Raw genomic sequence first — 14,515 nt, 5'->3', positions numbered from 1 at the left:
AGAGGGAAAACCAGCATTTGGTGATGTCCATGGCTTCCATAATACAGGCAGTGTCTGAAAAGGATTCTCTCCAAAGTATTAAAAATGAACCTTTTATTTGTGGTAAAGTTAGTTTGTCCAATTACTTTTGAGCCCCTAAAATGAGGATTTTTTGTAGAAAAATGTTTGTAATTCCTAAATGTTTCACAGAATATTTTTGTTCAACCCCTTTAATAAACCTGAAAGTCTACACTTCAATAGCATCTCAGTTGTTTCATTTTAAATAAAAATAATGGCATGCAGAACCCAAATCACGGAGATTCGGTCACTGCCCAAATATTTCTGGATCTAACTGTATACATATGTATTGTGGTAGATCATCTCACTCACATGTACACAGAGGTAGGCACGGGACACTGTCTCTTTAAGATCTTCACTGGTTTATTATATATGAGGAAAAAACCATAGTGAAGCAAAAATAAACACGACCCTTTGCGCAAAAACAGGAAAACAAAACAAAGTGGTATCACAGAACACAGTCCTTGTGGTAGCGGGGATCCGCCTGCTCAGGGTTAGCAAAACACATGGTTCAGGTTAGCACAAACACGAACACTTCTATGGAGTAAGCCTCTTCAGGCACACTGAACAGTGAATGCCTCAGGAAGCAGACTATTTAAAACCCAGACCACACCTTGGGGTGTAGATAAGGTGGACATCCTTCCACCCACTCTGTGGTTGTCCACAAAAACCCAGCCCTTAAAATGGTGGATTAACCTCTCTCAATATATAGTGCGCATGGTCTGACACTAACCTAAACTTCCAACCTAACAGGGAGTACCTCGGCGTGTCAATTGCCCATTTTATGGCCAAGCACTCTTTTTCCAATATAGCGTAGTTTTTCTCACAGGCAAATAATTTTATGATTAAGTATAGGATTGGTTGTTCCTCTCGTTTATTTAATTGGACAACACAGCCCCCAACCCTACCTCTGAGGTTTTCATCTGGACCACGAATTCCCTACGGAAGTCATGTGTGATCAAGACAGGATCTTTACACAGGGTAAGCTTCAACTCCTGGAACATCATCTCTGCTTCAGAGAACCATTTGGCCATCAACGTCTTCATGCCTCTAAGAAGATCAGTTGGGGGGGGCTATCATGGCGAAATTTGGGATAAATCGCCGACAGTACCCCACAATTCCCAGAAACGTCCAAACTTGCTTCTTGGAAACCGATTGTGGTCAATTCAGGATTGCCTATACTTTATTTACTTGTGGCCTGATTTCACCTCTTCCATACCTTGTTCACCTTCTATAGTCATTACCGAAACGCCACTCTCCATCTGGCTTCAGCAAAAGGACAATGGAGCTAGACGAGCCACTCTTTGAGTCCTGGAAGATGCTCAGACACAACATTCTCTTCACCTCATTGGAGATCACCTCGTGGCAGGCATCAGGAATCTGATACAGCTTTTGGTTCAACCTCACATGTGGTTCCGTCAGGATTTCATGCTCCACAATCTGCCTCCAACCTGGCAACTCCGAAAACAGGTCCAGATTCCACTGAAGCCGCTCTCGACATTGTTGCCAGTGACAGTGTCTTTGCCACTGTGACTTCCTTGACCCTGGCTTCAGGATTGGCCCCTAGGCATGTCGCTTCCTCCGGTTCCCTGTCTCGCCATTGTTTGAGCAGGTTAATGTGGTACAGCTGGTACGGCTTTCTTCCCCCTGGTTGGTGGACCTTGTCACTCAACTTTTAGACCACCTCATATGGCCCTTGCTACTTGGCCAGGAACTTACTTTCCACCGTGGGGATCAACACCAACACCCAGTCTCCAGTGCTAAACTATCTTAGTCTTGCCAACTGATTGTAGACCCTTGCCTGGCGTCTTGTACTTGAAGGAGGCTCTCCTTCAAAATCAGCATCACACTTGCGATCCTGTCCTGTAACTGGGCCACATGTTTGATGACGCTTTGGTGGGGTGTTACCTCTGCTTCCCTAGTTTCCTTTGCAATGCCTAGAAGTCACTGAGGGTGCCATCCGTATAGCAGTTCGAACGTTAAGAACCCCGTCGAGGTCTGTGGGACTTCTCTAATGGAGAACAGTTGGTACGGTAGCAGGCAATTCTAGTCTCGGCCATCTTTCTCCACAACCTTCTTCAGCATAGATCTTGTTGAACCTCTCCACCAAACAGCCTGCCTGCGGATGGTACACCAACATGTGTATTTGGGTAATCTGGAGAGCCTTACACAACTCCCTCATCACTTTAGACTTAAAAGCAGTCGCTTGGTTTGTCAAGATCTCGTTTGGCAGGCTCATTCAGAGAAAATATGAACTAGCTTTCACACTGTATTCCTGGAGGAGGGGTTTCTCAGTGGTGTTGCATTTGGGTACTGTGTTGCATAGTCTATTACCACCAGGATGTATTGGTGACACCTGCAGACTTAACTAATGGTGCGGCAAGGTCCATGGCAATCTGGTCAAATGGAACTTCTATTATGGGCAACGGCACTAGGGGACTGCGGAAGTAGGATACAGGAGCAGTTAGCTGACAGGTAGGGTTGAATAGGCAGAAATAAACAATGTCCCGGCGACACCCAGGCCAGTAGAACCTCTGAAGGACCTGCTCCTGACTTTTGTCTATTCCCATGTTCCTACCCAAGATAGGAGAATGGGCCAAATTTAATACTCTATGCCTATAGGGACCTGGCACCGACAGCTGCTCTATCACTTCCCCTCTTGGTTTAGTGATTCGAAAAAGTATTAAAGTAAAATATGGAAACCTGGTGTCGGCCTTCCACACTTGAGCAACCCCATTCATCACAGTCACATTATCAAAAGCCCCTTTAAACATAAGATCTTGCATTTGAATAGTCCCAAAATTTCCCCCAGAAACTGCCAAATCAGGACTCTCATGCTCATGGGTAACTGTCTCGTCCTCATCGCCAGTAAGGACACACAGGGGGAACTCATCTCCCTCCGACTGCAATAAGGATTGTTCATGGCTCCAGTCTGAGTTAATGTGCCTGTCCCAGAACAGGGTTAAGCCACGCTCGATCATCACTGGGTGTAGCTAGTCTTTGACTACCCCAACCTCATGTGACTCAGTGCCACAGTTTGTTTTTATCGTCACTCTGGCGACGAGGTAGCCCCTAGCGTCCCTGTGGATACAGCGGACACCCATGTGTTTGCCAGGGATCAACTGGTGGGGGAGTGTCACCCTTACTGGGGTCACCAAACTACCTGAGTCTAAAGGCCCCGTCACACATATTTTGTAACACAACAGCGATCTCACGAGCGAGATCGCTGTGTGTGACAGCGATCAGCGACCGGCCCCCCTGCTGGTATCGCTGATCGCTGCAGGAAAGGCCAGGACTTTTTTTTGGTCCCTGGTCTCCCGCTGGCCACCACGCATCACTGCGTGTGACAGGCGGGAGACCAGCGATCTGCTGGTAACTAATGTACACATCGGGTATCCAAGGGACGTGCGTCTCTTAGATACCCGATGTGTACATTAGTTACCAGCGCGCTGATGCAGGGAGCTGGTAACTAACGTACACATCGGGTATCTAGGGACGCACGTCCCTTGGATACCCGATGTGTATGTTAGTTACCAGCTTCCTGCATCAGTGCGCTGGTTACTAACGTCCACAGCGACGCCGGGCGCTGGGCGTCGCTGTGCTGATAGCTGGTGAAGCTGTCTGTTGACAGCTCACCAGCGATCACATAGCGATTCACCAGCGATCCTGACACATTGATATCATTGACAGGATCGCTGGTGAGTCTCTATGTGTGACTCCAGCCTTAGAGTCCTGACACACATACTCCATTTATTGTCATGGGACATGCCTGCAGTCCCTCACTGGGCTGATAGTCCACACTGCAGGTGGGATAGGCATAGAATGAACATCACTTCTCTAGGCTGAAGTCCATCTGTTCTGAGGACATAGGACACCGGGCGGATAAGTGTCCAGGACCGTGACATCTCTAGCAGAGCAAGTCTTAACCTGTGAACTTTGGCAACCCCTTGGGACCTTGGACTCCCCCAGTGGTGGCTCTACTATTCCTCTTTTGATATTCGGGCTCCTTCTGGGCACCCAAGTATGGGGCTGCAACACCACTTGGTTTCGTTAGGGAACTCTTGAACACCTAGTACCTTTGTCCTAGGGTAACCAGGTCATCTTCATTTCGGGAATGGCCTGGGCAATCCAGGTCTGCACCGGCCTTGGAAGAGAGGGGATAAACCTGACCATTACGACCCACTCTGCCTTCTCACCTGGAGTGGAGAACTCTGGCTGCAACCACTTCTGTATCAGATGTAGCAAATCGAACACTTGGTGGCGAGTTTATCACCATAATATGCCCTATTGTGGACCCTTTGAGCTCTGACAGACATAGTTACCCCTGAGCATGCCAGTATCTCGGTTTTTAATTTTGCATATTCCCAGGCATTTTGTAAGGCCAGATCATAATAAGCCTTCTGGGGATCACCAGTTAGATAAAGGGTCAGCACTTCCGCCCACTGCTTCGGTGGCAGCTTTTGCTGCTCTTCCACCCTTTCAAACACAGTCCAAAAAGCTTCCACGTAATCACCCGCAGTCAATTTTTGCATAGCTCATCTTCCTGCCTTCCGAACATATGTGTCATCACCTTGACTTGGGGGAGGGGCTGCTTGCCTTCCATGAACCGCCTCTGTGAGCAAGTCAATGTGCTGCTGGTGCTGCTGCTGGTGCAGTTGCATCTTTTGTATAAGCAGCTTACTGGGCTCTTGTTGCACCAGCTGTTGCTGCAACTGTTGCTGGTGCTGTTGCTGCTGTACTTGCACCAGATGTTTAATCATGTCCTCCATTTTTCCTGAAATCATTTCCTGGTTTGTGGCTACCTTCACCCAGGAAAAGCAGTACCTCTTGTATCAATCACACATGTTTGATGTTTGGTAGATCGGCTCTCTCAGATCTACATGGAGTTAGACTCAGGAACACTGTCTCTTTACGATCTTTACTGGTTTATGATATATGTGGCATAAGCCATGGTGAAGTAAAAATAAACACAGCCCTCTGGGCAAAAAGAGGAAAATAAAACAAAGTGGTAGCATAAAGCACAGTACTTGTATTATCAGTGATAGCAAAGTACACGGTTCAGGTTAGCACAAACAAGAACACTTTCTGGAGTTAGCCTCTCCAGACACACTGAACACTGAATGCCTCAGGAGACAGACTATTTAAACCCCAGATCACACCCTTGAGTGGAGATAAGGTGCACAACCTCCCTCCCATTCTATGGTTTTCCACAAAAACCCAGCCCTTGAAATGGCAGATGAACCCTTCTCAATACATAGTGTGCTGGATCAAACTTTTGGGATTCAAATCACTGAAGCTAATAGCCTTAGTGAAAAGTATTCCGCCTCCAGCACTTTGCCAGTGACTTTGTCATAATGTTTATTTATATATACTATATATATATATATATATATATATATATATATATATACACTGCTCGAAAAAATAAAGGGAACACTTAAACAACAGAATATAACTCCAAGTAAATCAGACTTCTGTAAAATCAAACTGTCCACTTAGGAAGCAACACTGATTGGCAATCAATTTTGCATGCTGTTGTGCAAATGGAATAGACAACAGATAGAAATTATTGGCAATTATCAAGACACCCTCAATAAAGGAGTGGTTCTGCAGGTGGGGACCACAAACCACATCTCAGTACCAATGCTTTCTGGCTGATGTTTCGGTCACTTTTGAATGTTGGTTGTGCTTTCACACTTGTGGTATCATGAGACGGACTTTACAACCCACACAAGTGGCTCAGGTAGTGCAGCTCATCCAGGATGGCACATCAATGCGAGCTGTGGCAAGAAGGTTTGCGCCCTGTACTCTTCACAGATCAAAGGAGGTTCACATTGAGCACATGTGACAGATGTGACCGAGTCTGGAGATGCCATAGAGAGCAATCTGGTATCTGCAACATCCTTCAGCATGACCGGTTTGACAGTGGGTCAGTAATGGTGTGGGGTGGCATTTCTTTGGAGGGCTGCCCAGCCCTCCATGTGCTCGCCAGAGGTAGCCTGACTGCCATTAGATGAGGAGATGAGATCCTCAGACCCTTTGTGAGACCATATGCTAGTGCGGTTGGCCCTGGGTTCCTCCTAATGCAGGACAATGCCAGACCTCATATGGCTAGAGAGTGTCAGCAGTTCCTGCAAGATGAAGGCATTGAAGCTATGGACTGGCCCACCCATTCCCCAGACCTGAATCCAATTGAGCACATCTGGGACATCTTGTCTCACTCCATCCACCTAGGTCACGTTGCACCACAGACTGTCCAGGAGTTGGTGGATGCTTTAGCCCAGGTCAGGGAGGAGATCCCTCAGGAGACCATCTGCCACCTCATCAGGAGCATGCCCAGGCGTTGTACAGTAGGGAGGTCATACCGGCACGTGGAGGCCACACAATACTGCGCATCTTTTCCTTGTCATGAGGCATTTCCACTGAAGTTGGATCAACCTGTAATTTGATTTTACACTTTAATTTTGAGTATAATTCCAAATCCAGACCTCCATGGGATATTCATTTTGATTTACATTGATAATTGCTATGGTTTATTGTTCTGAACACATTCCACTATGCAGTGAATACAAATTTGCAACTGGAATATTTCATTCAGAGATATATAATATGTGGTATTTTAGTGTTCCTATATACAGTGCCTTGCGAGAGTATTCGGCCCCCTGGAACTTTTCAATCTTTTCCCACATATCATGCTTCAAACATAAAGATACCAAATGTAAATTTTTGGTGAAGAATCAACAAGTGGGACACAATTGTGAAGATGAACGAAATGTATTGGTTACTTTAAATTTTTGTGGAAAAACAAAAACTGAAAAGTGGGGCGTGCAATATTATTCAGCCCCTTTACTTTCAGTGCAGCCAACTCACTCCAGAATTTCATTGTGGATCTCTGAATGATCCAATGTTGTCCTAAATGACTAATGATGATAAATATAATCCACCTGTGTGTAATCAAGTCTCTGTATAAATGCACGAGCTCTGTGATAGTCTCAGGGCTATGTTTGAAGCACAGAGAGCATCATGAAGACCAAGGAACACAACAGGCAGATCCATGATACTGTTGTGGAGAAATTTAAAGCCAGATTTGGATACAAAATGATTTCCAAAACTTTGAACATCCCAAGGAGCACTGTGCAAGCGATCATATTGAAATGGAAGGAGTATCATATCACTGCAAATCTACCAAGACCCAGCCGTCCCTCTAAACTTTCATCTCAAACAAGGATAAGACTGATCAGAGATGCAGCCAAGAGGCCCATGATCACTCTGGATGAACTGCAGAGATCTACAACTGAGGTGGCACAGACTGTCCATAGGACAACAATCAGTCGTACACTGCACGAATCTGGTCTTTATGGAAGAGTGGCAAGAAGAAATCCTTTTCTCAAAGATATCCATAAAAAGTGTCGTTTAAAGTTTGCAACAAGCCACCTGGGATACACTCCAAACATGTGGAAGAAGGTGCTCTGGTCAGATGAAACCAAAATCAAACTTTTTGGCAACAATGCCAAACGATATGTTTGGCGTAAAGGCAACACAGCTCATCACCCTGAACACACCATCCCCACTGTCAAATATGGTGGTGACAGCATCATGGTTTGGGCCTGCTTTTCTTCAGCAGGGACAGGGAAGATGGTTAAAATTGATGGGAAGATGGATGGAGCCTAATACAGGAACATTTTTGAAGAAAACCTGTTGGAGTCTGCAAAAGACCTGAGTGTTATGAATGGGTCACCGAGGAGGAAAACAAGACCAAGCCAAGTCACAGAAAACCACAGAGGTTAGTAACTACGCAAATTGCAGATCCCTGATCCTAACCACACAACTAACAGCAGCCGTGGGGCGTACCTACGATGATTCTAGATGCATCGTCACAGCCGGAGGACTAAATAAGCCTAAAGCAAGAAAAGGGGAAATCTAAAACTGCCCAAGAGCAGACCCCAAAGGAATAGACAGCCCCCACACATGACGGTGAGACGAGATGAAAACACGAACACAGGTAGGAAAATAGGCTGAGCAAACGATGGGGCCCACACTAGCTAGAAAGGACAGAAAAGGAAAGATACTGTCTGCAATCACGCCAAAAAACCCTTAAAAAATGTCCAACACTTCTGATAGCAAAAAATACTCTGAAGTCACTAGACTTCCCCCACTATATCAGCACTCTGGCTTATTCTGAGAACAGAGCAAAAAGAGGCCAATCTAATAAGGGACAAGAAGCAAACTGGCACATACAGTGACATAAGAGTGGAAATTCAGCACAGCCCCAGCCGGGGCTGGCTGGCCACACAAAAAACTGAATAGACCAAACCAAATCAAATGTGAACATTAGCAAAGACAACTTAGCTTGAGAAGGCAGGAACTGAGCTGGAAACTAAGACCTCAGGAGGCAGGAAAAAATCATCAGCATGGGAAAAGGGAGTCGGCTGTCTTAAATCTAGTCTGAGACTCCAGATGTCCAATCCTCATCCTCATTATCAGGTGGCAGGTCTCTGTTAATTAGATCAGCTTCACTACCTCCTGCCACCACCAGAGGGAGCCCGGAAAGAGAACTCACAACTCCTCTGTCAGCACAACCAGCTCCCTCACCAGAAACCAGAGGCAGACCAGAAAATGAGTTCACAACACCTGAGTCTGGGAAGGAGATTTATACCAAATAGTAGAAAAGACAGTGCCTCAAATGTTGGTGAAAAAGAATTCACATTTTATTCTGTCTCCTGTGGCAACGTTTCGATCCAAAGTTCTTTCTCAAGCACAGTACCGGAGTGTTTCAACCCAGACTATATAGTGGACACCCTTCCCCTCACTTTAACATGCACCAATGAAAACCAGACATAATAAACCTCCATACACATATAAACATTCAACAGTTAAAATTAGCCCCACATTTCTCCAGACTGCCAGCTAACAAATCGCCAGAAAATACATCAACCCCGATCGCTAATATACAAACAGACAAATAATATTACTGCAGATATATGTCCCCATGAAGAACGTTTGTAAGCATTAGCAGCACCAATCTGCACGCAGCACCTCCGTTGTCTTAGCATCCACATTCTGACATGGGCAAAGGCACTCCTCCAAATGGCTCTGGACCAATCCAGTCTCCTTCCATCTGCACATGTCCTGGCGTCCAGACGTCATTGGACACCGCATCTCTCCAAACAACACAAGCTCCTGCAGCTTAAGATCATTAGTCCAAACACGGGCTGGCACACAGTGGGCGATGCATATTCTAATCAGAGACAAATAGCTCAATGCGACTGTGCTTATACAAGAGGCGCCGATACACAGTAACGAACACCCAAAAATGACAAGAATTATACACAAAGAAAAAAACATCCACAGTTCAAGAAAATCAAAGGGGAAAACACCAACATATTAGCAGGCAATCAGGATCATCCATGGTACAGTATAATAGGTGGATAGATGGGCAATATAGATTACAAAAACATTTTTAGGGAATAATGCACACTGGGTAATCCCATAAAGTCTACCAGTAACCCAGATTATATACAATATCAACCAATGCACAGATTGGATACCCCAAGGTGCATACATCCGTACAGTGCAGTACATACAGTAAATATAAATACACATATTAATGCCCATATGCCCACCATATATACAGTATCAGTCCATATTTCAATAGACAATTAAAGGGGAGCTGTAAAAAACAAAAAAAAGGTTAAAACAGTATAGCTAGAGAAACTCACAATGAGAACAATCCCTAAGCCTTCAGCCCACAAATCCCTTATAATAGGCAACTCTGAATATAATCAACATTAATACCCCTAGACCTCAAGGTATCCAACTCGAAAATCCATTTCAATTCTTTTTTCCTCAAAAGAGCAACCCTGTCACCTCCCCGTCTTAGAACCGGCACATCATCAATGACTCTGAACCGTAATAGGTTTACAGAGTGTCCCAGCTCCTTGAAATGTTTCGGTACCAGAAGGTCCACTAACCTTGTGTCACAATCCATTTTTGGATCTGTGGCAGATCCGGACTCTCATATTAAAACTTTTTTCCTTTCTGGCCATCGGGGGGTTAATGTGTTTTCCCCCTGTGGCCGCTGGTGTTACTGCATCTTTAGTTAGTCTTCTGGTGAGTTTATCTATGCAGCTGAAACCACTCCCACATCCCTACATAAGTTCACCAGGTACACCAGCTAATTGTTGGTGATATTGTTCCTCTTTGGAGACCAACCAAGCTGGAGTTCAGGAGCTGAAAGAGTTCTGTGGTGTTTCAGTTGTATGCTGTTTTCAAGTGGCCACTCTGCTGTCCTGGAGCATTGCAGCAGAGCAAGCTAAGTCTTGTCTTTCAGTTTATTTAACCCCGAGGTGTCTGTATTACCCTTTCCCTGGTTTTTGGTGCAGTTTGCTTTATTCCCTGTCTCACCTCTTGGGGAGGGGGTTGGGGGTTTAGCTCAGGGCTAAACAGGAGGAAGGGACAGGTCGGGGACTTGAGCCTCACTGCCATCAAGTGTATCCCCAAGTTAAGGAAAGTCAGGGCACCCCCTTAGCCTGAGGGGCAGTTCAGGGGCCCCGGTTCCACGTCTCCTGTCTTCCCCCTTCTTCTTCTCCGTGACACCTTGTCCTGATTGTGCTTTTATGCTTGCTAATTCCTGCCTTCACTTCCATTGTGGTCTCTCCCACATAGAAGAGACCACATGGACAGCTCAGGATATACACCACATAACTGCTAGTACATGTATATCGTTTGTAGATATCATACCTCCTACACGTATGAGGGTGAAAAAAGTGCCCACCTTTTAACATGTTGTTGCTGCAAGTACAACCAAGAGAGGGAAAGGTACCAAGACCTGGACAGCTGAATGTCGTCTGTATACTTTTTTTAGGGCTGCCAATATCAGAGGAAACCAATTCATCCTTCAAGTTTCTATTTCTTCTATAGGAGAAAAGTGGTGGTAATTTAAACTCTTCAATGTTTGCATGACCCTTCCCCAGCAATGACCAGTGTCTCCTGATAATCCCAGAGACCCTACTGCTCATGCTGTTGAAGGATGTAACAAACGGTATCCTTTTGCTAGACACAACTGGTGTTTTAGGTACCAAAAGATCATCCCTACATTTTCGAAGGCCCTCCTCTTAAACTCCACCAAATCAGCTCTAGGGTAACCCCTAGTCAAGATTTTTTTGCACATCTCATCTAAACGTTTATCTACCTGGGTCTCACATGAGACCATCCTTCTTACCCTCAATAGCTGACTCCAGGGTAAGGACTCCACCATTTTCCTAGGATGCTCACTGGAGAAGTGCAATAGATTGTTCCTGTCTGTGCTCTTAATAAAAAGGTCCATATGCAGGATCCCATCTTTCTTATATACAGACGTATCCAGAAATTGCATCCTCTCCTGCGGGCAATCCATGGTGAACCAAAGTTCAGGAAAAATTCCATTCAGAAATTGATGGAAAGCATCCAAATCTTCCCTGCTACCATCCCATAAAAGAAAAATATTGTCGATGTAATGCCATCAGCCCCTAACATGGCACCAATGAGCAGACCTGTACACGTGTTCACCCTCTAGGACAGCCATGTAGATGTTAGCATATGTAGGGGCCACATTGGACCCCATGTCCTCCATCCACGACGCTGCAGGTAAAAATCATCCCCGATATCGATGATATTTTTCTTTTATGGGATGGTAGCAGGGAAGAATTGGATGCTTTCCATCTCCTGATTTTGGCAACAAATACTGATGTAAAATACTCACCAAATACTGAACATGTGAACGTGGCCTAACGATGGGATTTGTGCACTACAAGCTAAAATGTCATTTATTGAGAACTAGCTGAAGAGCCCGGCGCTGCCCTGGCATAGTAACTAACTGTGGTTAGTTACAACAAATTATAATTATACTCCATCCCACAGTCTCGTGCCCATATACCCATAATACATATCCTCCATCCCACAGTCCCGTGCCCATATACCCATCATACATATCCTCCATCCCATAGTCGAGTGCCCATATACCCATTACACATCCTCCATCCCATAGGCCCGTGCCCATATACCCATCATACACATCCTCCATCCCATAGTCCCGTGCCCATATATACCCATCATACATATCCTCCATCCCATAGTCCCATACCCATATACCTATCATGAATATTCTCCATCCCATAGTCCCATGCCCATATACCCATCATACATATTCGCCATCCCATAGTCGAGTGCCCATATACCCATCATACATATCCGCCATCCCATAGTCGAGTGCCCATATACCCGTCAAACATATCCTCCATCCCATAGTCCAGTGCCCATATACCCATCACACATCCTCCATCCCATAGTCCCATGCCCATATACATATCCGCCATCCCATAGTCCCGTGCCCATATACCCGTCATACATATCCTCCATCCCATAGCTAGCTGAAGAGCCCGGCGCTGCCCAGGCATAGTAACTAACTGTGGTTAGTTATAACAAATTATAATTATCCTCCATCCCATAGTCCCATGCCCATATACCCATAATACATATCCTCCATTCCATAGTCCCGTGCCCATATACCCATCATACATATCCTCCATCCCATAGGCCCGTGCCCATATACCCATCACACATCCTCCATCCCATAGGCCCGTGCCCATATACCCATCATACATATCCTCCATCCCATAGTCGAGTGCCCATATACCCATCACACATCCTTCATCTCATAGTCCCATGCCCATATACCCATCATACATATCCTCCATCCCATAGTCCCGTGCCCATATGCCCATCATACATATCCGCCATCCCATAGTCCCATGCCCATATACCCATCATACATACCCTCCATCCCATAGTCCAGTGCCCATATACCCATCACACTTCCTCCATCCCATAGTCCTGTGCCCATATACCTGTCATACATATCCTCCATCCCATAGTTGAGTGCCCATATACCATCACACATCCTCCATCCCATAGTCCCATGCCCATATACCCATCATGCATATTCTCCATCACATAGTCCCATGCCCATATACCCATCATACATATTCGCCATCCCATAGTCGAGTGCCCATATACCCATCACACATCCTTCATCTCATAGTCCCATGCCCATATACCCGTCATACATATCCTCCATCCCATAGTTCAATGCCCATATACCCATCACACATCCTCCATCCCATAGTCCCGTGCTCATATACATATCCTCCATCCCACAGTCCAGTGCCCATATACCCATCACACATCCTCCATCCCATAGTCAACCATTATGACATCATAATGAGTGGCGGGGCTTGCAACCTATGATGACATCAGCATCACAATGGCAACCATTATGACATCATAATGAGGGGTGGGGCTTGATACGCACACACTGTTTCCCCATTATGTAGATAGGGGCATTATGACATCATAATGAGGGGTGGGGCTTGATACACACACACTGTTTCCCCATTATGTAGATAGGGGCATTATGACATCATAATGAGGGGCAGGGCTTGACACGCACACACTTTTTCCCCATTATGTAGATAGGGGCAAAATTGTTTGGTGAATTGGAACGCGCGGGGATAAAATTTCGCCTCACAACATAGCCTAGGACGCTCTCGGGGTCCAGACGTGTGACTGTGCCAAATTTTGTGGCTGTAGCTGCGACGGTGCGGATGCCTATCCCGGACATACACACACACATACATACATACATACATACATACATACACACATTGAGCTTTATATATTAGATTAATATACAGTATCTGCATAATACGATGTGTTAATAAAATTTTGTTCTGTTTTCTCCATCAGATCATACTGCCCTGCATATTAAACGCCCCAGCATTCAAATATTGGCATCTTGTAAGAATTTGACTCAGGCAACTTTATTCTGCTTAGTTTCTGATTACTGGCCACATCATATTTCTGTCGCCTGGTTTAAAAACGGAAAACTTCTTACAGACAGCGGCAAGGATTTTGCTGCCATGATGAACAAAAAAGAGAACACATACTTTGGAAAGAGTGAAATAAATGTAAATTGGAATGAAACTGATACCTACACATGTAAAGCAACCCATCAAGGTCAAGACTCTCTGCAGGATGTCACTAAGTGCTCAGGTAAGGCAAATAAAACCCAGCATCCTATAAACATGGGCTTCTCTTTAAGCCCATCAGGACCTATCAGTTCTGAGAAAAATGCAAAAAGGGACAGTGGATGAAAGTTTACGACTTTTCTTAAATATATGTCAGGGGCAAATCAGTTGATTTTCTTTAGTAATGTTTTTTTTTATTCTCCTCACCACTGTGGGCTCAAAATTTGGTGAGATTCTGTTCTCTTGGATGTAATTGTGACATTCCAATGGTAAGTGGAGCCTTAAACTTAAATCTACAGGATCAAGGAAGGAATTGACAATCCTTTGAGTAAAATGGGAAAATCAATTAAGCTATTTTTCTCCTAAATTTGCATAAATGGATTTACAAACATGGT

General features: G+C 45.1%; 1 gene segment (V, D, J or C); it reads left to right on the top strand.

The window, feature by feature from the left end:
* LOC141089199 (Ig mu chain C region secreted form-like) overlaps positions 1-14,246 on the top strand; it is a 101,825-nt gene extending 87,579 nt beyond the window's left edge. Inside the window, 1 exon segment of the C gene segment in view lies at positions 13,840-14,246. Coding sequence covers positions 13,840-14,246 — 407 coding nt within the window.
* The last annotated feature ends 269 nt before the right edge of the window (positions 14,247-14,515 follow it).

The sequence above is a fragment of the Dendrobates tinctorius genome, unplaced genomic scaffold, assembly GCF_039654945.1.
Source record: "Dendrobates tinctorius isolate UK_male_01 unplaced genomic scaffold, ASM3965494v1 ptg000044l, whole genome shotgun sequence".
In the NCBI taxonomy this organism is placed as follows: Eukaryota; Metazoa; Chordata; class Amphibia; order Anura; family Dendrobatidae; genus Dendrobates; species Dendrobates tinctorius.
Note: the sequence above shows the minus strand (reverse complement) of the source record. Positions and strands in the feature narration are given on the sequence as shown.